At 40.4% G+C, this 25,664-nt stretch overlaps 1 protein-coding gene across 2 annotated transcripts; it reads right to left on the reverse strand.

Annotated features, from left to right (window-relative positions):
• Positions 1–132: 132 nt before the first annotated feature.
• zgc:63587 (uncharacterized protein LOC393431 homolog) lies at positions 133–25,664 on the reverse strand. 2 transcript variants are annotated; one of them, XM_034692552.1, is made up of 13 exons: positions 25,526–25,664; positions 18,600–18,654; positions 18,069–18,168; positions 17,899–17,985; positions 17,320–17,443; positions 16,715–16,849; positions 15,822–15,939; positions 4,024–4,125; positions 3,684–3,829; positions 3,412–3,495; positions 3,272–3,329; positions 1,605–1,692; positions 133–1,542 (listed from the first exon to the last, which is right to left on the reverse strand). In XM_034692552.1, the coding sequence occupies exons 2-12, from the start codon at positions 18,624–18,626 to the stop codon at positions 1,627–1,629; spliced, it is 1,047 nt and encodes a 348-aa protein (XP_034548443.1). In that variant the 5' UTR covers positions 18,627–18,654; positions 25,526–25,664; the 3' UTR covers positions 133–1,542; positions 1,605–1,626. The 2 variants fall into 2 exon arrangements, with proteins under 2 accessions (XP_034548443.1, XP_034548442.1); XM_034692551.1 differs by having other exon boundaries at positions 133–1,692; positions 25,526–25,663.

Raw genomic sequence — 25,664 nt, forward strand, 5'->3', positions numbered from 1 at the left:
AATGGCAGAGGAAACACATATATGAGTATGTGAATTAAACAAAAAGGACAATTGAAAAGTTGAGGCTTAAAATACCACAAAATGTTAGAGATATGTGTGATAGCAAGAAACAACCAGACACATCAAATGTCAACTTTTGTTTTCTAAAGTTTTATTAAGAGAGAAATACAAAAAAGGGCGGTGTTTAAAAACAACTTTCTACTGTGATATGGTTAAGAAACAACAATTCTGGGTGTCTTAAATCCAAATGACACATTTGCATAACAAAGAAAAGAAAAGAAAAATTAATACCAGTTATACATTTAATTGCATTGATAAAGAAAAGTTCAGTCTGCTGCTCACAGAAGGCTGGAGGGTGTTCACACGCAGTACAGTTGGATAGATATAGTTTGTGTTTTGTGAACAGGCAAAGGCTCAAACACAATACAATGAAAGACTGCACATGTAGTGTACAATAAAAACATTTAACACATTAAACAATATTGAACGAACACATACGGACACGAGTTACTTAAGTAACTTGACTGAATAATATGATTAGTTTTCAGTCTGTAGTTTGTAGTTTGGCACAGCTATCAAAATTAAGCAGCTCTTGATGATAAATATAACAATATTAACAACATAGCCTTTAATTGATTGATAAATCTGGTAATTGGCTGTTGCAGTGGATAATTATTAGTTTTATTTCCTGTATAAAGTCGCTTACTGACTGAAAGCCCCCACCAAAAAGGTTTATTATAGTGTCGGCTACAAAACAAGGTTACAAAACACAGGTTCCAATTGAACATAATTAAGGTCAAAATCTGGCCTTGAAACAGCATTCTTGTTCTTGTCATAGACAATTCAACTCGTTCATAAGCACACTTATCTTTGACTGTAGTAACATTTACAGCTTTTGCATAGTCAGACTAAAGCACTGAAGGCACTGAAAGTCTGAAACCCTTAAGAGGTAAAAGTGATGGGCTTCTGAACCACTCTTAAGCTACCAACAAACAAAAGACGCAATATATTTAACTCGCTGACAAACCAATACACTTAGCCTTAACCTGCATTCCATGTACAGAGAGTATGGTGGCATATACTTGGACCTGAACAAAAAGCACAATTTGCACACATTATTTTGTAAACATGTTAGTGTGATTGAAAAATATCTTAGTACCGTACTTACAACTCTGCTAACTACAGTTAATTTAAAATGCTATATAACTGATATGTCATTCATGATCATCCCATATTCAGTCTTTTTTTTTTGTCCACACATTTTGATTTTGCCAAGTCCAGCACATCAAACTAGTACAAGAAAAATGGGACAATCACATTCATGTGCTGTGAACAGAGCTGTGAGCTCCTGAACAGCTGATGGATGGATGTTTGGGAGAAGAAAAAGAATAGGAAATGGTGTTGTTTGTGGTGGTGTGCAGGTAAAGGTTATGTGATCCTTGATACCTGGACTCCTTGTGGATCTTCACATTGGCAGAAGGAAGGGATGGATTTATAGGAAGACCGGGTGTATTTGTGTGTGTGTGTGTGTGTGTGTGTGTGTGTGTGTGTGTGTGTGTGTGTGTGTGTGTGTGTGTGTGTGTGTGTGTGTGTGTGTGTGTGTGGTTCCCTTCTACGCCCACTCTTTTACTCGTCTGATTGCATCTTCATCTGTGCCTGCATGTGAGCGATCATCTCCTGCATGCGTCTCAACTACACAGAATAAAAAATAAAACATGATTACAATGATGTAGAGAGCTTTCATTTAAAATATTAATAATTTGACTACTTACATACTTGATGGCTTTATTCAAGTACTGTTCACATGATTGTTTTTGGCAAATGAGTGCGAGTGCAAAATAAGGGCCTGGAGACCTAGCACCAGAATATGTTACCAAATCTAGGGGGCTTTGACTTGAAATAGATTTCAGGTCCATGTTGTGTTACTGTAAATTAACTACACACAGGCTTACTGAATGGCAATATAATGAGTTGCTTACTACAATACAATCAAACGAAGAGTAAATCAATAGGATTTAGTTCATAGAAGTATGTCTATTTAAAGCAGCAGAGCAGAAGATACAAGTTTAGGAATGAATGAAGCTTAAATCAATGACAAACAATGAATAAGTAATAATCAAAATGTAAATAAATGTTAAAGGGAAGCTCACAATCGACCCATGAATCATTTAATGATCTAAAAACTCATTAGCAAAGATAATGAGGATGTGAGCTTTTATTTCATGGGACCTGAGCTATTGTGACCGTAGTTTTCTTCAGTGCCTGTCGCCATCTTGTGGCTGCGTACAGAACTTCAGGCTGCTCATCTTTATGGATGTTGTCTTGTCGAAGTTTTAGCAGGTATTTCTATGTAACAGTGTGGTATCAAGTAATAAAAAAAATACAGAAAATGAATGCTTTATTTCAAGATTCTTATAATTCTTTGATGACTTCCCAATTAATTTCTTGGACAGAACTTTAATCTAATGATTAGTGTCAGGATGAGAGACGTTTTCCTGAGGCAGGACAACAGAAGGATCAGATGTTTTTAAGAAACAACCAGGAACACAATGCAGTCCAGAATTTTTTGCCCAACCCTTTAATAATCATAAGGATCATAGTAGAAGATAACTATCGATTTCACCAACATAAATGTTTGTTTTGGAAACTTTATTCGTAATATCTAATGATCTATCATCAATTCATCTATTACACCTAAAAATAAATTTGACATCTTATCTGCTGTGCAAATGCTTTCACTGGAAGTGTTGTCACTGAGTTATTTCTACATGTCTTTATAATAACAAAAAAAACACATGAGCCCTTCTGAGACATATTGCTCCTTCCTTGGAAAGTACAGGCCTGCAAAATAATGTTCAGCTGGTTACCGTCTGTGAACAGTATTACATCAGTCATTGAAACCTTCCTCCCACCCAAAGCCCTGACAACATGTAAACAAACTGTCTCTGTTGCTTTGTTGTTGTTTTTTTGGTCCTTCATACTACTGGGGTCATTCCCACCATAAAACTGGGCCAGGACATCCAGGCAGGAAGTGATGGCATATCCTGCCTGGGCACATTGTTTACAAACGGCCTCTGATTGCACCCCGCCCACCCACATTGATGCTCTGCACTTGACCAATCAAGTGCAATCAGGAAGAAGATTATACGTGCATGCATGTTTTGCCTTGCATCAAGTTGTATGGTCATATTTTTCTCACAGTGAGGCCACATTAATTAGGGAACTAGTTCAGGAAAAAACAGTCTGCTTGCATCTGTGTGTAGTTTCTTACCTCAGCCTCTTTCTGTAACAGGATCTGGTCCTTATCAACCACGTCCTCATCCACAGCCCTGCAGAGGAAACAAACACATTAGTTATACAGCCTTGTTTGACAGAGAGCTGCTCATCTGCTGTTGAAGTGACATGTCTCACCTGCCAGCTCTCTTCAGCCTCTCTGAGCGGAAATTCTCATAGTGCAGATCCTGAGTCACCTCCTGGAGATCTTGCATGTGGGTCCTGCAAAACACAAACATGCAATCCTTTCTTCACACACTAGGAGGCAGTATAGCTCTGCTGTGACCTTCACTTAGAGTGGACTTTAATTACCACTTCATTGAGGAAGAAGTTCAGTAAAGGTTTTAGAAGTCTTTTCTCATTCCAAAAATGTCTATAACGTAAGAGGTTTTACTGCCCAGAAGACTCACACAAGCATAGTGCGTAGTTTGAGGAAGTCATTGTGCTCAGGGTTCTCCACTTCAACAACTCCCCAGGGGTAGAGACGACCACGAATCTTCTTCCCCTTCACCTCAATCAGCTGGTTGGAGCCAATCACGGCAAAGGGAATACTCGCCTGGGAGAGAAAGATAGAGGTTAACGGGTCTCCAGAGAGAAATAAAGCAAGAGGACAGTGTATGGAAAATAAAAACATCCAAAAGGATGAATTGGAAGAAAAAGTATGAATCACTTTACCTGCAAATCTCTCTTACCTGAAACTCTATGTCATAGTTTAGAACAGTTGATATGAGCAGTTTATTTCTCTCTCACCTTCAGGACTCTAGTTTGCTCCTTGAACTCCTCATCCTCATCAGAGTCAGCGTCAGGTAGCTGATAGATTCTGATCCCCTGCTCTGCAATCTCATCCAGGATCTGTGAGGTGGAAACAAGAGAAGCGTGAGGTGAGTCAGCAGGATAGCGACCTCATCATGACCTCTTGACATGTCCCACTGCACAGGGAAAACTCAACTCTTGAACCCTGCAGAGGTGTTACTGCAGACGAGACCCAAATGGCATTCTTTTATCTGTGCTCAAACAATCCAGAAAACAATGATCTAAGGGTTTAAAAGATAGTGAAGTCAGTGGAAATCGTGCCCCATGTACAGAGCTATAGTCCTCATCACACTGGCCTTAGAATTGATACCCGGTCCTGACATGATTCGATGCATGTCTTCCCACAGCCTCACTAATTGCACCTGTTGTGTATCCTACCTGTTTTTTATTGTACTTGTAGCATCTTTTAACTTCAATAAAAGTCAGATGATATGATTTCTGTAGTGTACACAAATATAGATATGTCAAAAATGTGTTTATTCACTTTACAATAGCAAACAGCTGCAGATCTGACCCGAACACAGAAAGTTAGAAAGCTTTTAAGACTAATAGGAGGGTGTGAGCTAGTACCTGTTGTTGCGGCAACACATTTAATTAAAGCCCCCTGTGGAGGAAAAGAGGGCTGAGACAGGAAAGGGTAGACAGGTGAAATATAATAATGGAGTGAGTATGAGCATGTGCGTGTGTGTTTAAGTTAGAAAGAGTCAAAAACAGTTTTCCCCCTCCTTTCTTCATGGGCCGAGCGGTGAAGAAACAAGTTAAAACAAAGGAGCTTTCTTCTCTGCTACCTCAGGGACAGATGTCAGTATTTATTATTCTAAACATCAAAGCTGCATTTTACTTTTGTTTTCCCGGTGCAGTATTCTTAAAGTCACAATGTGGTCTCATGTAATGGAGCCAAAAAATGTCAAGGGTTGTTTTCCTGACTTTTTGGAGACTTTCATGTCCTGTAGTGTATAAAAGGACAGTGGTCAGTCAGCCAGGAGCCTGGGAAGTGAGCGCAGGTTTTCCTACAGAGCGCAGCTTCTGTTTGAGCCGTTGTTATGGCTGTCGCTTGTTTTCTCAGTGAGCTCTGTGCGCAGTGTGAGCGAGATAGTGTGTGTACGAGGGGGAGAGTCGGGTATTGTTGTGGGATAGATCTAAAAACAAACAGGCTTTGCAGGACTCAGAAGAGAGCGTGACACAGGAGCAGAGCCTCTTTTTTCCTTCGTTCACTCAAACACACACGATGTACAGACCGGTCGAACATGGAGGCTGAATAAACATCACTCTTGTCGGTGGGTAGAGCATAAAGAATTTTGGGAAACCGCGCACTCAGTGGGAAAATAAACACAAATGACACAATGGCAGGAAAAAATGAAATAAACATCACACCGGAAGATAAGATAGAGACAAATTTCATTCAAAAAATACCATAAAACAAGAATAATTGAATCAAATGAACTCTTATCAACTAGGACACAGAACAACCAATGAAAAATAAATATCACGAATAAGAAACTAACTAAAAAACAGTATCTGGTCATCATAAAAACACGAGTCCGTTATCTGCCATCATCTGTTTCCAGACCTTGCTAAGCTTAAAGCTGCAAGATGGCTGTTTACCTGAATTATTCTGTTCCGTAACATGTGCTTAGTACAGCCTGACACCTATAATCAAGACCTCTCAGGGATCATCATGTCAAAATCACCGCCTGCTCCAAATCCCTGATGTCTACTGCTGATTGACTGTACACAATGTGGGCCTTAATCCCTAATGTTACACCAGTCTCATCTCCTCCTCCTGCTGCTTCTCCCAGTTGTGTATTTTTGTTGGCACTGAGACGTTGGCAGTGGGAGCCATTTTTGATTTTATGACCATCCTGTCCAGTTATAATACACCCCCCCTCCCCCCTCTCCCCAACCTTCTATGTGCTGTTGATGTTGGCCTTATAGGTCCACTCCATGTTGTAATGGCTGTAGACAAACAATACTGTACAAGACTGAGTCATTACTAATTAGAAAAGGAAGCCCAAGATTTATCGCCTGCGTCTCTGGCTCATGTTGTTGAATGTGTGGAGCATTGTTTGCAGGAATATTTCGTCATGTTGGGAACTTGAGATAAGTGTAAGGGTGGAGGCTGTCTAATGACAAAATGGGTTAGAATTTTGATAAGCTGCAGGTGAATCATGCTGGTCGTGTACTTCCAATCCGAAGTCATCCAGTTCTAGGAATAGCACTATTAAATATACTGTAGTGGTGAAGCGCAGCCCAAAATAACAAACCGCTGGTCTATACATAGACATAATTACACAGGGTGAAGTCATGGGAGGCATGGCTAAGCACTTTTCCTGCAATTGCGCAGCATGTTTAACCAAAACCTCCAATCATCATCAAACAGGGTTCAAACCAATCATTACCGGGATCAACCATCAACACGTCAACCTGCAGAGAGAATAATATTTTTATGATTTGTTCATTCAAACAAGCAAAGCCACAAAGAAAATCAGAATGAGTCAAACACCTGCTAAACAAAGAGGAATGACTAATGAGGAAACAACAAATAAGAAACTAACAGCTGCAGAGTTGCAGCTGAAGAAGAAACAACAGGGGTTTTGGCGGTGAACACTTTTGGTGACATTTGACAGGTGACCGCAAGAACAAGCACACACGTCATGACTACATTTGCTGGTGTGTCTGCGAAGAACAGAGCTGAGCCTCATCTGCCCTGGCATGGTGTTTATATCTATCAAACTAAAACTTTTACAGGGAACAATACTTGGAAGTAGAAAAATGCACCAGAGCATTCATAGGAAATCAACAACATCGAGAGAAAAAAAAACATGAAACAAAACAATCAAACTGCATCTCAAGACTAATCAGTCCTCATTGAGAAGAGTAAGGATGGTGAACTCAGTGGGACCAGAGTAACAGCGCTTTTATGTAATGTTTATGTAACCTCACAGCTGCCTGCCAGCCACTGCAGAGCAGCCATGGGAATGAAACGGTGCATCATTGCCATTAGAGGCAGCATATCTGATCAGCTTTGAGTTGCTTTTAAACTTTGTTTCATACTGAGAGAACACCTTGAGGGACAGGGGCCCTCTTTTTCCAAGACTGCAGAGTTTATTAAAGGAAAATCCTGGCCCCGGTGACCGTTAAATCTGTTAGAGTGGGTATTCTCTGTCTCCAACTGTGTTTCTGTGAGTGCTGAAAAATACAACTACTTACTTGGCACTACCTAAATCTAATTAATTTACTCAGAAATCTCTGCTTATTGGAACGTGAGAGATTTGCATGAGATGGGTTTGGTATGTTTCATTATCTGTAGAAGTGAAAATTGATCTGGTGACAGTTATATGAGGTATAATGCATTGTGACTAATATTGCTCTAGTTTTCCCAATCAGAGATGATTGAGGCACAGTAACCTCTCGGGCTGCTCTCACATCTGTGCCCCCTTCTGTCATCATTTCATCACTCTGCAGAACGCTTTTTCCACAGTGTCAACAGGCAGTCGTGGAATGTGCCAGAACTTCTTTCCATCGATTGATTTGATACTGCATGTTTTATCAGGTTATCTCTGGTGTTGCTTTGTTGTTGATAATTAATCACCACTGTTATGGGATTTTGACCAATCAGAATCAAGTATTTCAAATCTTTGTTGCATTTTTGCAGAATTGCAATGCATTTCCATAAAGCTGTATCCCACAAAAATTAAAACAACCTCCTCTACTTACATTCCCATAATACTCACAGAACAACCCAGCAGATGTGATAAAACACTAGAAAACTTTTATGAAATAGACAATAAACATTTTGGTTTGAAAAAAATAGTGTGTACGGTTTATAATTTGTTGACTTTTATGTTCTTATGTTCTAGCCCAAATGTCCCCTTGCATTTCAAAATGTTATCTCCCTCGGCACTACAAGCCACGTCACTTCTTTGTATACCTTGTCTGTACTAGTGCAAGATGTCAGCACCCATGGAGGGGGTCTTTTGGATTCACATCTCACAATGGGCAGAAACTACGTCATACTGTACATTCTACATACAGTCAATAGATTCAACCTGTATTTCTAAATGCTTACATCATAGGTATTTGATTGTGCTGAGCTGCTGCAACTAAGTAATGGCAACTAATAAATCAATTCAAAGAAAAAGCAGGGTGCAAAGAAACATTAAGAGCAATCCTACTGGAGCTAAAGCATCAGGCCAGAGTCTGTGACCGGTCAGGGCAAACTTGAAAAAGGAAGCAACTTTGGCTCTGACTGATTTCAATCCTTCGGCCAAAGATACTAAAATGTAAAATATGAGGTTGGATTAGTCAGAGTACGAACTCTGTCCACATAAAATACGCACCCAGCCCATCTTTTTTTGATAAGACAAAAATATGTGATTAGTACCAGCATCTCCAGCATTAAATCTTAAGTTTTGAGAGATAGAAGCCTATAAACTCTCAGGTGTGTAATGTCTATAAATCCAAGAGGAAAACTGCTTCACCATTGTCTGCCAACTAAAACATAATCTATTCACTATTCCAAATAAGTGAGGATGAAGTCAGCCGCTCACGAGGCATCAATGTGGCTTCAGAGAAAACCTGCAAACAAATGTAAATATTTACACTGAGGGAAAAATACTGAGCTATTAGGCATCACTGTGATTAATATTTTGGACAATGCATTACACACTGCAATGACTAGATCAAACCACAAACAACTGGACTCTAATAGCTAGTAAAGAAAAACAGATTCCTTGCCAGAGTCCTACCAGTATTCATTAGTTTCCAAACTTAATTTGCGAACCTTAAGACACATGGGAACAAATGCTGCTCTCCTTCCAGGAAACGCCTTTCAACTAACCGGCTCTCTCCTGCCTGCAGGGAGTCTGAGGGGCTGAGGGAGCCCCAACAATACCTGATCCAGGGGGGTCTGAGGGATTTAGCCCTCATACCAGCCTCCTGCATACACACACACACACACACACACACACACACACACACACACACACACACACACACACACACACACACACACACACACACACACACACACACACACACACACACATACACACATACAAAAACACTCAACTATTGCCTCACTCTGTGAAATGGTACAATCTCGCATCAAGTATAAGACAAAAGGTAACCAGTGTGAAGCTTGAGGCTCCATGAGGCCAGTGGATCACCAGACCATCCGCAGAGTAAATCTCTCTGACTTTCAGATATCAAAAAGTACCCACAAAACACATATTCCATCATGTGGAAGCACTGGGAAAACAATTCCTTACTGTTAAGGGGATTAAAGACACTCACCAGTGTGCAGACACACATTCCAGATATATGCAGTCAGAGCCTGAGACTGAGTGGACGGTCCAGACTGTACCAATACAGCTGGATGTGTTCTGATAGGAGGTACTGGTGTACAGTGCAAAAGAGGTTGCCATTGCCATGGCAACGTGCAGGCATCATATGAGTTATGGTGATCTACACACTTGTACATACAAAAACACCCACACACTCCTATTGTCTGGGGTAAGAATTAGTATAGTAAAGACCACCCACCTCTCCCTCTGATCAAAGAGCATGGGGGGAACAATCAGCCTATTCATGTAATCTTGTATCTGAGTGAGATTAAGAAGGTGACAGAGTGAGTTTAGGATTTCAGCCACACATCAGCTTGTGCGACTCGGTCTGGAAATCAAAATAAGTCTCAACGGCAAACTCAACAGCAAAACGTGACTCATTAGCAGCACCTCAAAGTCCGGAAACCATCTTTTCAGGTCGGCCCTCAACGAGGAAACCTGCTGTTTTCACACCAGGGTCTGCTTGTTCTTTCTTGACTTGAGAACGGATGGTGGTGTGAAATAGAGCTGTTCGCTTTATGAGGAACAACGCATATTTATTGTTTTAAAATCTGTAGAGACGAGAAACATACCATAACACAATGAGCACCGGAGGGCAGATAAATAAATATATCCGCGTGTTTGAAACACTGGCAGGAAAAGGACTGGCCAAAAACCGACCAGGGGGTCATACACTTACACGAAAACACACACCTACTTACACACAGGAGCAATGACGTAAGACTGAGGTATTCATTGCTCAACCTTTACCCACGGGGCACCCAGACATGTACAAAGAAACAATATTAAAATTAAGTTATGCATCAAACACAACATTAACTGGTCGCTGAAAACTGCCTCGGAATAGATTTTTCAAATGTAAAACCATACTAACCTTCTGTGTTTAAAGCACTATATTCTATACTTATGCCATTCAACAAAACTTGGTGACAATACTGGCCGGTACAAGCAGTCCGGTGCAGTTTATGGCTCCCAGCAGGGCTGTAGAGCTGGTACACACAACAGGACTTTCATAGGGCGTCTGGGGGAGACAACAAGGAGTCAGACAATGAGGGGAAAACTGTGACAGTGCCTTTGCCGTGGGGTGAAATATAGCAGCTGAGGGGACAAACATGAGCGAAGAAGGGAGGGAGTGAACTATGACAGACAGAGAAAGAAAAGAGGTGATGAAGAAGATGAAGGACAAGAGACGCAGGGTGAAGACGGGGAAACAGTAGGGAGTGGAGGGAGCATAAGAGGTCTAAACTATTGTCTGCTGCTTGTGCGGGAACAGAGGAGGAGCCGGGTTCTCTGGCAATCTTTGACCTCTGGCTCATGAGAACAGACTCTAGTCTTCACAACAAAGAAGTTATGAGGAAGACTGGGTAGATGACTGTGAAAAGGCTTTTTAAAAACTTTTAGCATTATCTAAAGAGTTTAATACAACCTTATTATAGCTTAGTGTGTCAAAATTGTATCATTTTCACATCCAATTTTTAGCATCATAACAATAATCAGAAAGCACAGTGGGGATACCCAAAGCTTGATTTTACTTCCCCCTCTTGAGGAAGTGTTTGGTTCATTCCATCAAATCATGCCAAACACAAGAGCTCTATCCAAATCAACCCGAGGAGGTTGTGAAATGTCAATTATCATTCTTGAAATTAAAAGATTTGATGTTTAGCAGATGACTTCTCGCATGTCTGAACTTCCCTGGAGCGCTAAATTAACAAAACATCAAGTCAAAGCCGCCTTTGGTTTACAGTGCATTGTGATCAACACTGAAGAAATAAAATAGAAAATAAATTCAAAAATAAAAGATGTTCAGCATACATCACATAAGAATTATAAGCTAAATGAATATTGAACATTTTACAACAAAAATAAGACATAAGTGATACTTTGAGTTGACTAAACCATAAATGTACCAGCAACAAAAACCAAGGCATGTAAAAACCACTCTGCTCAGATTAAAGGAGGCTTCTTTCTATCCTTTGATTCCTTCAGGATTCCAGTCTGAACTAGATTTGTGCCGTCATCTATGTTCAAACAGAAAACAACCAGCAAAGCATTTTGAGACTAAATCCCTGCACAGGATATGACTGTAAGGTCCCAGACTGAGAGGATCAGTCCCTCAATATACCCTCCTCAGGGCAACTTATGAGCTTCAGACTACAGTGACCCCGGTGAAGGAAATTGGCATTAGAGCAAATTAAATAAAAAAAGACACAAAGACGCAGAGGAAGAAAGTAAGAGGCAGCTGAGTGAGGCACTGCCAGGAGAGGAAGGACCGGGTAAAGAGGAGAGCAGAACTGAGGGGATGAAAGCTGAGCGGTGGGAGGTTTGTTCACTTTGTCCATGAGCCTGAGCTGCACAGGGCAGCAGGTTGTGTCTTGTCAGTGGAACAGGTTTCACACGTTTCAGGAAACTTATATTGTTCTGTACAAGCTGTTTCCCCCCTAATAAACGGAGAAAGAACTGAACGAGCCTAGAGAGAGAAAGGGAAGGTCTCATTTATGACAGACAAACAGCCCGCACGGTGAGAAAGTGCCCAACATGAAAACAAACTAATAAATTCTGTGTGAGGTGCACGGGGGTTATCAGTCATTCTCCAGTGCTCAGTTTCCTGGCAGGGTCTTGGCTGCAGGCGCTCTGACCTCAAAGGAAGGCCTGGTGCCCCGCAACAATGTTCAGGACTGTATAGCAGGAATCAGGCATGTATACCTAAGAGTCACTTCAACTAATCTGATTGAACTAACAAATACTCAAGCCAGATATCTTTGTTTTTCTGAGAGACACTTGGAGAGATGAATGAGCATTACAATGACGTTTACCTGTTACATTGATTACCTTTACATGTTCTCAAGTATCCAGAACTCTGTGGTAAAACAATAGGGCAGGAAATTCAAGAGCACATTTCCTTTAAGATCATATCAACCAAAGTATATTGAACAAGCAATGATTTAAATATAGTCGAATATCATGTTAATGTCATATGAAGGCACAACGCTGCCAGGTTTTCCAGAGTCAGAGAATCTGGACTGATGCAGTTTCACTCAGAGCTTTGACTGGTTACTTTCTGGACAAGTAACCTCAGCTACAGCAACTGAGTTGTCGTGCTATATGCATTGCTCTGTGTTCTATTCCATGTACATTTGTGTGTAAAAGGACATCCAGAAACCGGATGAGGACTATACTCAGGGTAGATATTATCTTGACCCTACTATACTCGGGTCAATATTTTTTGAATGATACTTAAAATAGAATGCAATGCCAAACATTAGCAACACTTGCAAAGTATGAATGAAAATAACCAAAACAGAAGGAAAATAACACTGTAGAAAAGAACACGATGTCATTACTTGACACTTTACATTTCATAATCATGCCCTTATAAAATGAAGGACCATATATTTGAGTAAAGTGCACACTAAATGGTGAAATATTCAGGTTTCTAAAGTAGAACGGAGCTGCGGAAAGCCAAGATTATAACCATATTTACAAAATGCTCCTGAGAATAAAGTCAGGGCCACAGTGTCCATTTGATTTTCCCCCATACTGCGTATATTCACAAAGGCAGCATTCTTAATTTAACAAACTGAAGATCAAAGTTTTGTATCTCAAACTGTGACCAAACAACAGATAATAAGCCCTCCTTAGGGACATGAGATGCCAGTTTAAAATGCGGGGCAAACCACTCATTAAGAGGCTGTGTTTCCTGACTGTAATGGATTGTCCTGATCTCTCTATCATAATATAGCAAGACTAAATTAGAAACCTTTTTGTATCACTCAACACTGAATAAAAGATAATTTTTGAATTCAATTCAAAACCAAACCTGTTCCTCGTTTGTTTTCTTCAGTTTGTGTGTGGGCCTGTCTGCGTGAGACTGTCCAGCTAATTGCTGCTGACTGTCCAGTAGGAAATATCTGTTAAGGGAATACTTAACAGAGCATGTGAACAAACTCCTTTGGGCAGATAGTGATAGTGCAGCAAGGAGGTCAGATCAAAGCGATTGTGTGACAGAATTTCCATTGCCCTACTTTTTTCAGTTAAAGATGTCAAACTGTGAACTGGATGGAAAGCAAAACAAGAGTTTTAAGAAGAGTTATGACAAAGCTCTAATCAAGACAGCTGACCTTCTGCCTGCTGCCAGCTGGATCAGAATGGCAACAAGCTAGAGGGGTTTTCTGTAGTTTGGGGCGGGGGTCAGTGTTGGCAGGAAACATGGTTTTGTTCATGTTAAGGACTAGAGGAACACTCAGAAGGTCTGAGGAAGGGCACAATACAAAACAATCGTAAAAGCACAATTAAACTGGTAGGTCTCTTAAGGACAACACAGAGGAGGAATTTCACCTCTGATGTTGGGACAATTCATATATCAGTGAAACTATAAAAACTGCAATTTGTTTTTTATCCTTATGTAGCAAATGGAAAATCTTGTTTTCTAAGGCAATTCAGGAAAAACTTGGTACCTGTCTTTCTGAGATACTACATCAGCAGGTTCAATCAATCTGACTGCTGCCTTGAACAAAAGAGAGTGGACTAAAGAAAATAGAGCTGAGCTGGACTCCTTCAGCCTGACACCCTGCCAGACCACCGGCTCCGAGACCTGAATGAGAGGCAGGTGGGAGGTCTTGGCATGGTCGGGCAGGTGGGGACACTAAGGCTGACTTCCAATGAAAAAGCAGGGCGAAGTGTCCTGAGCTGGAAAAACTAATTAGCAACACAGCCACCATTGTTTCTGGACCAAATCTGCAACTAATGATTAGTTTCCATCAACTGTTAGTTGGACAGTCACTCTCTTTATATAGGTGATTGTTTGGCTCACAGGTTTCTAAAGACAATAGTGATATTTCATTATGACCCGCTCTGTCTGACCAACGCACCATAACCAAAAGTTGATCAATTTATAGCAGATATCAGCAGCATAGACTCACAATAGGAGTCTGAAGCCTTCCTTAGAATTCTGAGTAGCTATATTAAGTGTCAGATTGTGAAAGAAGCTATACTTCTTTGCTCATGGAAGTGTTCAGAGACGCAGAAAATGCTGGGAAAATCTTTGCAAATATTTATCTCAGTTAATTAAGAGTAACATACCTCTCAGGGAAATATTATATGTGCTTGGAAATAACCCCCAGGACTTTCTTATAACAGTGAAGCAAACAAATGTGATGAACTTTTGACTTCTTCATGCCAGGAGAATGGTTGCACAATGTAAGAAAAATGCAGAACTACCATGACTTCCAAGTGTGGAAAGGGAGTTTTTGACCTGTCTCAGCTTTGGATAAGAAAGGTAAACTAGAGGAGTTTGTTGATATGGATTCATGACTCATTAATGCCTTTCTTAGAAAAGAAAACATACATAACCCACTAAAAGGAAAATACATACATACATACATACATACTGTGAATAATGTGGCAGTATGGATTATGTAGTTCGTTTTATTATTACATTTAATTTACAATACTTTATAAACTTTATAATTATATTTCATTATATTATTTTCTTTAAAAATGTGCAAATGCCCTGAGCAATATCTGTCCATATGACTGTGTAAGAAAGTTAACATGTTTACATATTGATGTTTTTTGTTTTTTTTAAATATATGAGTGAAATCTCAAATCAAATCATTGAAAAAACAAGCTGCCAAATTAACACTAAAGTGTTTGTGCACCAAGGGAAAAATTATTCTGTTAATTAATCTTCCATGAGGGAGGTTATCAGCTGAACATGTTGCAGTGAGCTTTAGATGTGTGGTATTACACTTCTGTCTTTCCCTCTCTGGACAGCAGCAAGCTGAGGAGCGTGCAGCCGGGCAGATACTTGGGCTACCTCCAACAGGAAGTATCTGGGACTGGATGAGATGTGCTGCCTCTATAATATATACAACACTCTTTTCCTACTGTTGTACCTCCTACTGTTTCCCCTCCTCTGTCGTCCCTCCCTCTACTCAAAAACAATCTGGCTATACTATCAAAAAGGCTAAATGTAAACCGTACAGCACTGCTATTATACAGGTGTGTACATGAGTGTTTTCTCACAAACACCCCAAGCTTCCAGTAATGAGATTTCATACATGTGTTTCTCAGTGATCCATTATCTAATAGTTAAATCACACCAGCTGTGGATGAGACAAAAAAAACATGTAACACACCTAGAAATTCCTCAACACCCTGACAACATGTGCTCAGACATTCCAGCCTTTTCCCTGGGCCGATAATAATATCTATGGACAGATGATAGCATATCAGGCTAGTGCTGAAAGGTCATCTAATCACAAAATGTCACTGTGTTGATAATCAATGATTATTATTTACCTGCCTGAACAGGTCTGCCATCTCTTTTTGGACGATATCAATATTGTATAACAAACTGTAAGTGTGTGCGTGAGAAGTCACAAAACCCACCCTCCTCTTCAGGCGATCCCTCTCTCTCAGCGTCAGTGTGTCAGCCTTGGCAATGACTGGGACTATGTTGACCTTGCTGTGGATGGCCTTCATGAACTCCACATCCAGAGGCTTGAGACTAGGAATGATGGAGATCACATGAAAAAAGACAGAAAACATGAAAACAGGGTATAAATTGATAGCTGAAACAGAAGGAAGAGACAGTCTTTTCAAAGGAAAGAATATAATTTGCAGACAAGAGATACATCTGGTCATAACACTGGATAGAGCGATGTTAAATGACATGTGATACTGCTCATTTTAGGAAACTATAAAATCTGGAATATAGATCCAGACAAAATCCATTCGATATTGTCTTAACATGATCAACATTTTAGTGCAACATTTATTAGCAGCTCTCTTAGCAAGTGAAAGTTGCTTTATTTTTATAACATGTTAAATAAAAAAAGCTCTACCTTGTTTTTGTATTAAATGTGAGTTAATAGGTGGTAAAGCATGGTCTCTTGATTAGGATACACCTAAATTGGGACACCGGTTTAGCCTAGTGGGTAGATCGTGCGCCCCATGTACAGAAGCTATAGCCCTCAAGAGGGCAGGTTCAATTCTAACCGGCGGCCTCTTTCCCGCATGTCACTCCCCACTCTCTCTCCCAGTTTCCCTATTTATCCACTGTCCTGTCCACTACAGATAAAGTTTTAAAGACCAGAAAATACGACAAAAAACAACAACAACATTGAAATAAGTTAAATAATATACAGTGTATGACTTTAATCTGAAGCTCTTGAAGATTACTTTTTGATCCTATCTCAGGTACTATTCAGTGTACAGCATTGGTTAGAGATCAACATCAACTTCAGCTGTGTTAGATTTTGTGTAAGTTAGTCTTAACTTACCCGTGTCCAAAGGGAGATATGAAGTAGAAGCAGCAGTGCACTCTGTTGTCCACTATATGTCTTCTGTTCAGCCCGCTCTCATCATGAAGGTATCGCTCAAACTGATTGTCAATGTACTGGATGATGGTCTTGAAACTGAAATAAGACAGAAACAGCCAGAAGACTCCTTAAACACCATGAAAATCAATTTCACCATCAACAATGAAAACAACTTTAGCTTCAAGGGAGGGAATTTATACACATCAGTTTGAAGGCAAGCTGAGGTTTTTTTATTTAATCTGTTTTGGGCTTGTCATTGGTGGAACATAATATGTGTCTAAGAGTCTAAAAATACAAGAGTGAGGACAATCAAAGGAACAAAAAGCACACTGACACAAGGGTGTCATGTTATGCAGGCAAACACAAACACACACACACTCACACAGAGTTTAGGAAGATCTAGACTGGGAATTCAGAGGGAGGAGAGGTAGGAAATGGGGAGTTTGAGATGAAACTTGAAAAAGGGAGTATTTAAGGACAGGAGGGAAGGGTGAGTGAGCATGCCGGACAGGAAACCTGTCCCAAGTTGTTATCACTCCCTACTCCTCCACGCATCATTTACACACCAGTCCTGGCTGTTGATGGCGTCGCCGTATCCAGGGGTGTCGACAACAGTGAGGCGAAGCTTTACTCCTCTTTCCTCAATCTCCACAGTTGATGCCTCAATCTGCACCGTCCGCTCAATCTTCTCTGTGGAAGGGGGAGAACAACGATAAATGATCAGTGGCACTACAAATCAAAAATTAATTCAGATCATTAATTTTATTGAATTCCTTCCTAAATATATGCTTACACAAGCCTGAGTATACCAAAGTGCTTAAAGAAGTTTAAAGACATTTTCGGACAAACATTTCTGCACAATCTGACCAGGGTGGGGTGTGGGGTGTGGGGTATGGGGTGTGGGATGTGGGGTGGGGGTGGGGGTGGGGGTGGGGGGGCTGCAGAACAAGCCAGAACAAGTTCTAAACTAAGTCAAGTCATAAGAAAGGCAGGGTCATATTTTGAGACTAAGGCATTCCCAACATTCCTCTTTAAATAATACTCTGCAGGAGACATTGCTGCAGATATTTCTCTATTATTACAGTGTGTATTTGTGTATGTGTATGCATGTGTGTGTTAGGGGTTGTGTGAACTGGGGAGTATACCTGCAGCACCAGGGATGAAGCGTTCAGGGTAGAGATCAGTGAGGAACAGGCTGTTTATGAGTGTTGATTTGCCCAAACCAGACTCTCCTGAAAATCAAAGATGTAAAATAAAGCTCTATTTTCGAAAGAAAACATTTAAGCTTCACCCACAGAGAGGAGTGATCACTCACCTACAACCATGAGGGTGAATTCAAACCCTTTCTTCACTGATTTTCTGTGCACTTGGTTAGGGAGGTTGGCAAACCCTACATAACCTGCAGCATCTGGGAACTGTTGAGCACAAAAAGACATACAAAATATTCCAAATAGGTTAAGCACTGTAATTAATAAGGACACATTAAAAGAGTCATGGAAATGTTAATGGAAACTTTTTTTATTTCAAACACTTTAAGGACTTTTTCCACTCAGTAAAGCTGCTCCTCCATGACATTTTCACCCTCTGATTAGTATGTGTGTAAATGCATAAGTGAGTCTATAAGAGTGAGATTGATGATACATTTTAACAGGCAATAAAGACCAGCGACAAAACACTTGCATTTATACAGGATATCCTCTCTGGATGCCTGTGAAAGTGTGTGTGCTTGAGATTAAAAGTACCATGAGTCTTAATGACCACTGAAACACCCCCTCTACACTCAGTAAATCTGCCCGACTTCAACATAAGAGCCATAATAGGGGGGAAATTTCAGCCTGTTACTCACCTTCCCTTTCTCTCCAGACTGAGACATCGCTTCTGTTCACTGAAGTCTGACGAGCCTGATGGTGGGACAAAGAAAGAAAATGTTTAAAAACAGATAAGAGGAACACATAAGAGTGACTGTTCCCTTACGAGAAGCAAAGCATTTCCTCACTTCACCTTGATTAGATAGGTTCCTGAACATTCACTAAAGATTTTAACTCAACAAAACAAAAACTAACACTCATGCAGCTCTTACCAAACCCAAACAAGCCTCCTAGTTACACTGCACATAGGTAGACAAAGTTAAAGGGCCCCTGATAGATGTTGAGACTGCATATTTAAGTCACTCTGCTGTAATGTGATGTGCTCTTTAGTGTTTTTCAGTCCTGTCACTACAGCAGGGATTCACTTTGATCTGTTATTGAAGTTTTATTGTGAAGCTAAACTTAAAATCCTTGCCAGAAATGTAGACCTCTTTTACAATTAATGAAGTTAGACAAGCAGATTATTGGAATAAAGTTCATGATGTAAGCTTTTTCACAGATGATCATCTCAGTACATTTAATCTGAAACATTCAACAAAATAACTTATACGCTGTCGCACACTGTCCATCTTTGTACGGTCGTAGACTCTCTCACTGGCTGATTTTTATTTATAAATCTATTCTAGGACTTGTCCCTACATATTTGTGTGTACACATGTGTAGAAACTTCAGCCCATATGGCCTGTGCTCTCAGGACATCATACAGTTGCAGGTCCCGAGAGTCAGAACTGAACCGGGCAAAAAGGCTTTAAATTTTCAACCCCGTTTACTTGGAATGATGTACAGAAGGACTTGAAACTGACACATCTTGTAACTCTAGGTGATCTCAAGTCAATCATAAAAGACAGAGAAACAAGCTCCATTGGATCTTGTGATTGCACTGTGTAACCATGAGAAACTGTGACCGTAGACTAATATGAAATGTATTGAGTGCCATATGGATATTTGAACAAAGATTAAACTCCACGACTCTACACATTGAATCCCAGCTCAGGTTCAGAGTGATGACAACACCGTTCTTTCACATTATCACACGGAAGAAGATTAAGAGCTCTGAGCTAAAGGCTCGTTCCCAGACTCCCATTAAACTGTTACTGTCGTACGCAGCCCGTACTCCTGCACCACTCTATGACCCTAAGCAGACGACAGAGCAACAAGCCCCCCTGATAAATTAGCCATGTAATGACTGAGCAGGAAGAACAGGCTCCATTTTATCACAGACACAGTGGCCCTTGACAGGTGGTTTGTGATAAGCATTGTAAAGAGGCTGGCCGCCGTGCGCTGCCAAAAAGAGATGCACTCTGGTTATGTAATGTTAGAGGTGGCATGGGAACCTCAATTGACCGCTCTCTCATGGCATGTGACCAGCATACATTTGTGGACACTTGGGCGACCATTTCACGCTGCTAAATGTGTTAGATGTTGGTTTGGGGGGCTCTCTGTATCTACATGAACGTGGGCAGAGATCTCTCACACTGACAGGGTGGTTGCACGAAGCCCACAGTGAGAACAATGGCTGTTTATCCTTCTGGTTCCTGAAGCTTTTCCTATACAGCGCGGCTCAGCTGAGGCAGGACGGAGAACACGTGCCTCAACTCTGACCACATTCAGGACCCGCCACATGCCAGGATAGAAAGGGGGGAACCAAAAGGGTTTGGTTGAAGAGAGCGGGGTTACAGGTGTAGAAGTGGAGGAAAGATTAACCGAGTGAAACCAACAGAACAGATAGGAGCCTAACTCTAAGGTTTCGAACACTTTAAGGGCATAACAAGATTTTGAATGCGTTAACTTTGGCAGGGAAGTTTACATAGATCAAATATATCTTTTATTATTATTAGGGATGTAACGATATATCGCAAATCGGTAAAAAATCGATACAAATAAGGGTGGAATCAGCTGACTGCACACAGCGGAGACGCTCAGCTCTGGGCTGCGGCTGAGTGACAGGTCTCCACGAGTGCTTTTTTTCTCCGGCTGACACCTTATCACGTTTAAATGCTTAATTTTCTCAATAAGAACGAGTAGACATAAAACTGGACACTGTGAGTCCAAAATATGATCCTGTTGCAGTAAATCCACATGTTGAAGTCTGAGTCTTCTCATATGACCATGTGTCCATGGAGATTATTTATAAGTCTGCTCCTCACGTTGATATTCAGCGTGTTTAACATTTTGATCACCTCAATATGAACCGTAGCTGTTTAATACCATCAGTATTGTGTTGTGAAGGAAAATTTGATTTAGCATTTGGCATTATTTTTGACATGGAAAACTTTTACGTTTTTTTAAATGATTAAACGATAATTGATCGTTAACATTTCCAAAGATCGATCATGGAAAATACTTGAAATTTACATCCCTAATTTAAAGAGATTTACCTTATTTGTTTTAATATTTAATACTTTAATTTGGAAAATCGTTCACTTTCCATTTCTCTATAATTGTTCCGAAATTTTCCAACAAGGTATTTTTGTGCGGTCATTTTTAGTTTTTTTGCAAGTAGCTGAAAAAAAGTGTGCAGTGGTTTTATTTGAGTTACAACACACCTTAAAAATGAAAAAGGATTACTTTGTTTACAAAGAAATATAAGACAAAAAATATATATTGCAAGTGTCCATATCTGAGGATTAAAATAAAATAATAGTTATTTAAATTTTGAGTTCAATCCAGTTTTCTTGAAAATTGTTAGAGAATTGTGAGTCAATCGTATCGTGAACCAAAAATCGGTATTTGAATTGAATCGTGAGTTGAGTGTATCGTTACATCCCTAGTTATTATCCATCCATCCATCCATTATCTTGACCGCTTATCCCGTTAGGGTTCACAGGGGGGCTGGAGCCTATCCCAGCTGGCTTCGGGCGGAAGGCAGGGTAGGCCCTGGACAGGTCGCCAGCCTATCACAGGGCTAACACAGAGAGACAAACAACTATTCACGCACACACTCACATCTACGGGCAATTTAGAGTGATCAATCAACCTGGTAAGCATGTTTTTAGAATGTGGGACTGTAGTTATTATGTAAATCAAAATCAGATATATAAATATCAAAGCAGTAAAAAGCTGATGATTTATGAGTACATGCTTGGGTTTAGCAGGTACAAAATATACCCTTTTCACCATCTTTCAATCTCCTTTTGACTTGACAGAGTTCATGAATGCCTGTACTAATTATAATTGCAGTCTATCCATTAGTAGTCCAGACATTTTTCTTGACCAGTGTACAGGTCAGGCATGGAGCAAAGTAATTAACTGATCACCCAACCAACATTGCCAACACTATCATGGCTTCATCATTACTTTCAACTATAAAAACACAATCAAGCAAATAACCAATCAGCTTTCTTTGTTGTTAACCTTGAATTTAATAATGTTTCGGCCCACACAGGCGTCTTCGTGTGTATCAAACACATACACACCACAAGTGTTACTCACTGACAAGCACTGTGGGAACCAGCAGCAGATTAATTAAACCGTTCCAAGATCGTAGTTGTAAAATCACAAAGACAACACTACAGGACAGACAGGCAGGAGGCACACTTCAATAATACTCTATTAATAATGGCCATTTAATCGGCTGGGCTGCTGAGCTGCTTACACACACGTACACACACGTACACCCAGCTATTAACGGGCCAGACATGGGGAGATTAAACAGTAAGGGCCAAAAGGGAAAAATGCCACCTTAGTTAAGCCAAAGTTGTTGGCATGTAATGCATTTACAGTTGATTTATTGTCTGGACTGACGCCATGAAGGGGCAGGAGCACTGGTGGAACTATTCACCTTCCTGACAGGCAGTGATGAGGGTCCACACACTGGCTCTCCATGGAGTAAAGACTCTGTGCTTTTAGTGGAAACATTGAAACAAACATTTTACACTATGGAGATATGCTGAACTCTGCGGCATATCAACCAAAGTTGTTACTTACTGGCAACTGATCACAGCAACACGGACCCCAGAGCTTCAGAGCATAACACAGTGGTGTTTGGCTCACATAAAAACACACACTACAACAAAAAGGGAACGAGGGAGCTTGACTGTAATTAAGCGGCCCCTGGGGGCCAAAGGTACTGGTGGTGGGCAGCAGTAATAAAGATATAATAGTGTTTTTTAAGCTGTGGTTTCAGTCACACTTCATGATATGAGCTCAGAGGGAGGAAAGAAAGTCACAATAGGCGGAATGAAAAAGCCTTTTAACCATGAGGAAACCAGCGGGCCTGTTCATAACACATACTCTGAGTTTAAAGCACAGGATGGAGCATTTATGATGATGGGGACAGGATAGGAAATGACTAAAAACTGGTGGGAGTTATACAGAATAATATCCATAGACTGTTATTTAGACAGCTGCTCAAAGGTGGATGCTCTAACAATGAAGCTCTATAATGATGATTGATTATGAAACTTAGTCTGTGGGTTGAGTTAAAGGTGCAGATGGGACATTTTTTGAATCTCCAGTGTTTCAGGGAATCTGTGTAGGTGTGTTCGGTGAATGGTCATGCATAAAGACAAAGAGAAATGGCAGTAAATTACAGACGAGTCACAATGGATTCCTTGAACTTGATTTCAACCTACGCCAACTTCTCTTGAATATTTGTCTTAGTGTGATTAAGTAGTGCTCTTCTTTCATTCATATTATGGTGATCTTCATGGGTTTTTTTTATATTGTGAGCTGTTTATCACACAACACAAGAAAATTGAAGACTGCATCTTGAAAAAAAAAATCCCCTTTATGTAATCCCTTCAGAATGAAATCACATACATTAAACTTGATTCATAAGATTCAATTGTATTTCAGGTTATTTGGTAATGAAAATAGCTCTAATCTGTAACTTTGAGTCAAAATATGTGTATCTTCTTTACAGATGAATAGGTAGGAAGGTGAACAGCATACAAATTATTACTCAAATGTCAAATATGACAGTTTAACTGTTGTTATGCTTAATCTGATACCTGTACTGATGATCTGTGACAGGGCTGTCAAACTCATTTCAGTTCAGGAGCCACACACAGCTAAATTTGATCTGAAGTGGGCCCGACCAGTAAAATCATAGCATAATAACTGATGGAGAAGGACAACTCTAAATGTTTCCCTTTGTTTTAGTGCAAAAAAGTACAAGTACATTCGGAAAATGTCCACATTACATGAACTATCTATGTAGAAAAACAGCTGTTGTATTTTTCACCATGATGAGTCTCATAGTCGGATGACGTACACACATGTATGGTAAGCATGTTTGTGCATGATATATGTGGCTCCTTTTTTTTGGAAAAGGAGGATCCACCACTACTGCTGTTACAAGATTATGAAAACTTTAGTGTTGATTGGATCTTGAAGTGCTCTAAAAAGTCTATGAATTTCCACCGGATTATGCAAACTGAAATTCTCCCGGAGCGCCGTTCAGGTGCGCTCCATCAGCACTATGATTGTACCCCCAGAGGACAAATCTGAAGTAGCAGTTACTTTTATTCACAAATTGTAGCTAATGTCTTCTCTGTAATTGTTTTCACTTTGGGAAGTTTTCCACGGGCTGGATTGGAACCTCTTGCGGGCTGGTTTTGGCCCGCGGGCCGTATGTTTGACACCCCTGATCTACGGTATCCAGCTGTGTTATTTCATCATTCAAACTTCTGACACTGCAGTTCAGAGCCCACTTAGTTCTGTCAAGTTTTGTTTTTCTATTCACACCACAGTGCCAAACAGTAGGACACATCCTGTTGTAGTTTATAGTGTCAGACAGACACCAGTTCTCCTGTGGTAGCTAGTGTTTACGAGATTAGGTCGCAGTAAGGGGAAAGGTCAGGGAGCGGTGAAGGTGTTGGATCAGAGGCCTGAGATGTCATTCAGCACCAAGAGGTGTTGTCCTTCTGCAAGTGAACTGATCTGTGTCCAGCTTGGTAAAAATCTGAGTTGTTTATGAAATGAACGGCAGCTGTCGGCTCAAGATTACAGCTTACACAGCCTGCCATCCAACGTGCCCATAGTGCTCACATCTCAGCAAGAAAGGACGGGAAATATGCATGTTTTCACTGAGCCAAAAACACAAGCAATGATGGATGATAATTCTTCAATAGTGGCCCAAAGCCACATTTCAGACTGACGCATAGAGATAAAATGTTATTGTGAAGTTGTCTAAACAAAACAATTATTTGTGTTCAGATGTGCTTTAACAATCAAAGGTCAATGAACTATGGGTTGTTAGAAAGCGATTTCACAGTCTAGGAATGTCACACAGGGGGGATTCATGGAACATTTGTGGAATTTAAGGCTTTGAACCTGATGTCTGCAGATCTTATATATGGCTCTGATTTATGTGTTTGTAAACCCATTGAAGAGGAGGAAGTTCCCCTGCTTTATCAAACATGAACAAAGACAATGAGGCACTAAATGATATTTCAAACACCACTTAGAAGTAGGCTATTATTTCTATTTAAGACAATATGAAGAGGAAGACTTATTTATGTATACAGCTGGATGTAAATTATTAAAAGACAATATCTGAAAAGACTTTGGTTACTTGCCCGGGGAATTTGAAACGTGTAGGCCTGAGTGTCTCTTACAGTAGGGTGTCCACCACACCCAGTCTGAGACACTGAGTTTACCAAACATCAACTGGGACAATGACAGTATGTTTAGCCATTGTGCGCAGCTTCGTTTGATAACACAGCTGCTTTAATTTTATGGTGCTCGTTAATAACTTCATCGAAAATCCAAATATGATAGAAACAATCAGCACGTAGACTTTGTAAGCGTTAACATGTCAAACTTCAGCAACAGTTGTTACCGCGGCTGGTGTCATGTTGCCAACTTGTTTTAACTGTTCCTTCTTGAAGCCGAGTCCGTCTCACTAAAACTCTTTGTAAAATAAACACAAAACCAACAAAAACACTCCGAGGTGTCTTACCTGAATGTAACTTTGTAATATTGGAAACCAACAGGAGATTTCTGCCTCTTGCTGCTATCCCAGCCCAGGAAGGGAAACCCGGAAATCGTCCCCTGGAGTCCGCCCTCGTCCCGAAAGCTTCTCATTACTAACGGCTCTC

Source organism: Notolabrus celidotus, chromosome 9 (assembly GCF_009762535.1).
Source record: "Notolabrus celidotus isolate fNotCel1 chromosome 9, fNotCel1.pri, whole genome shotgun sequence".
NCBI lineage: Eukaryota > Metazoa > Chordata > Actinopteri > Labriformes > Labridae > Notolabrus > Notolabrus celidotus.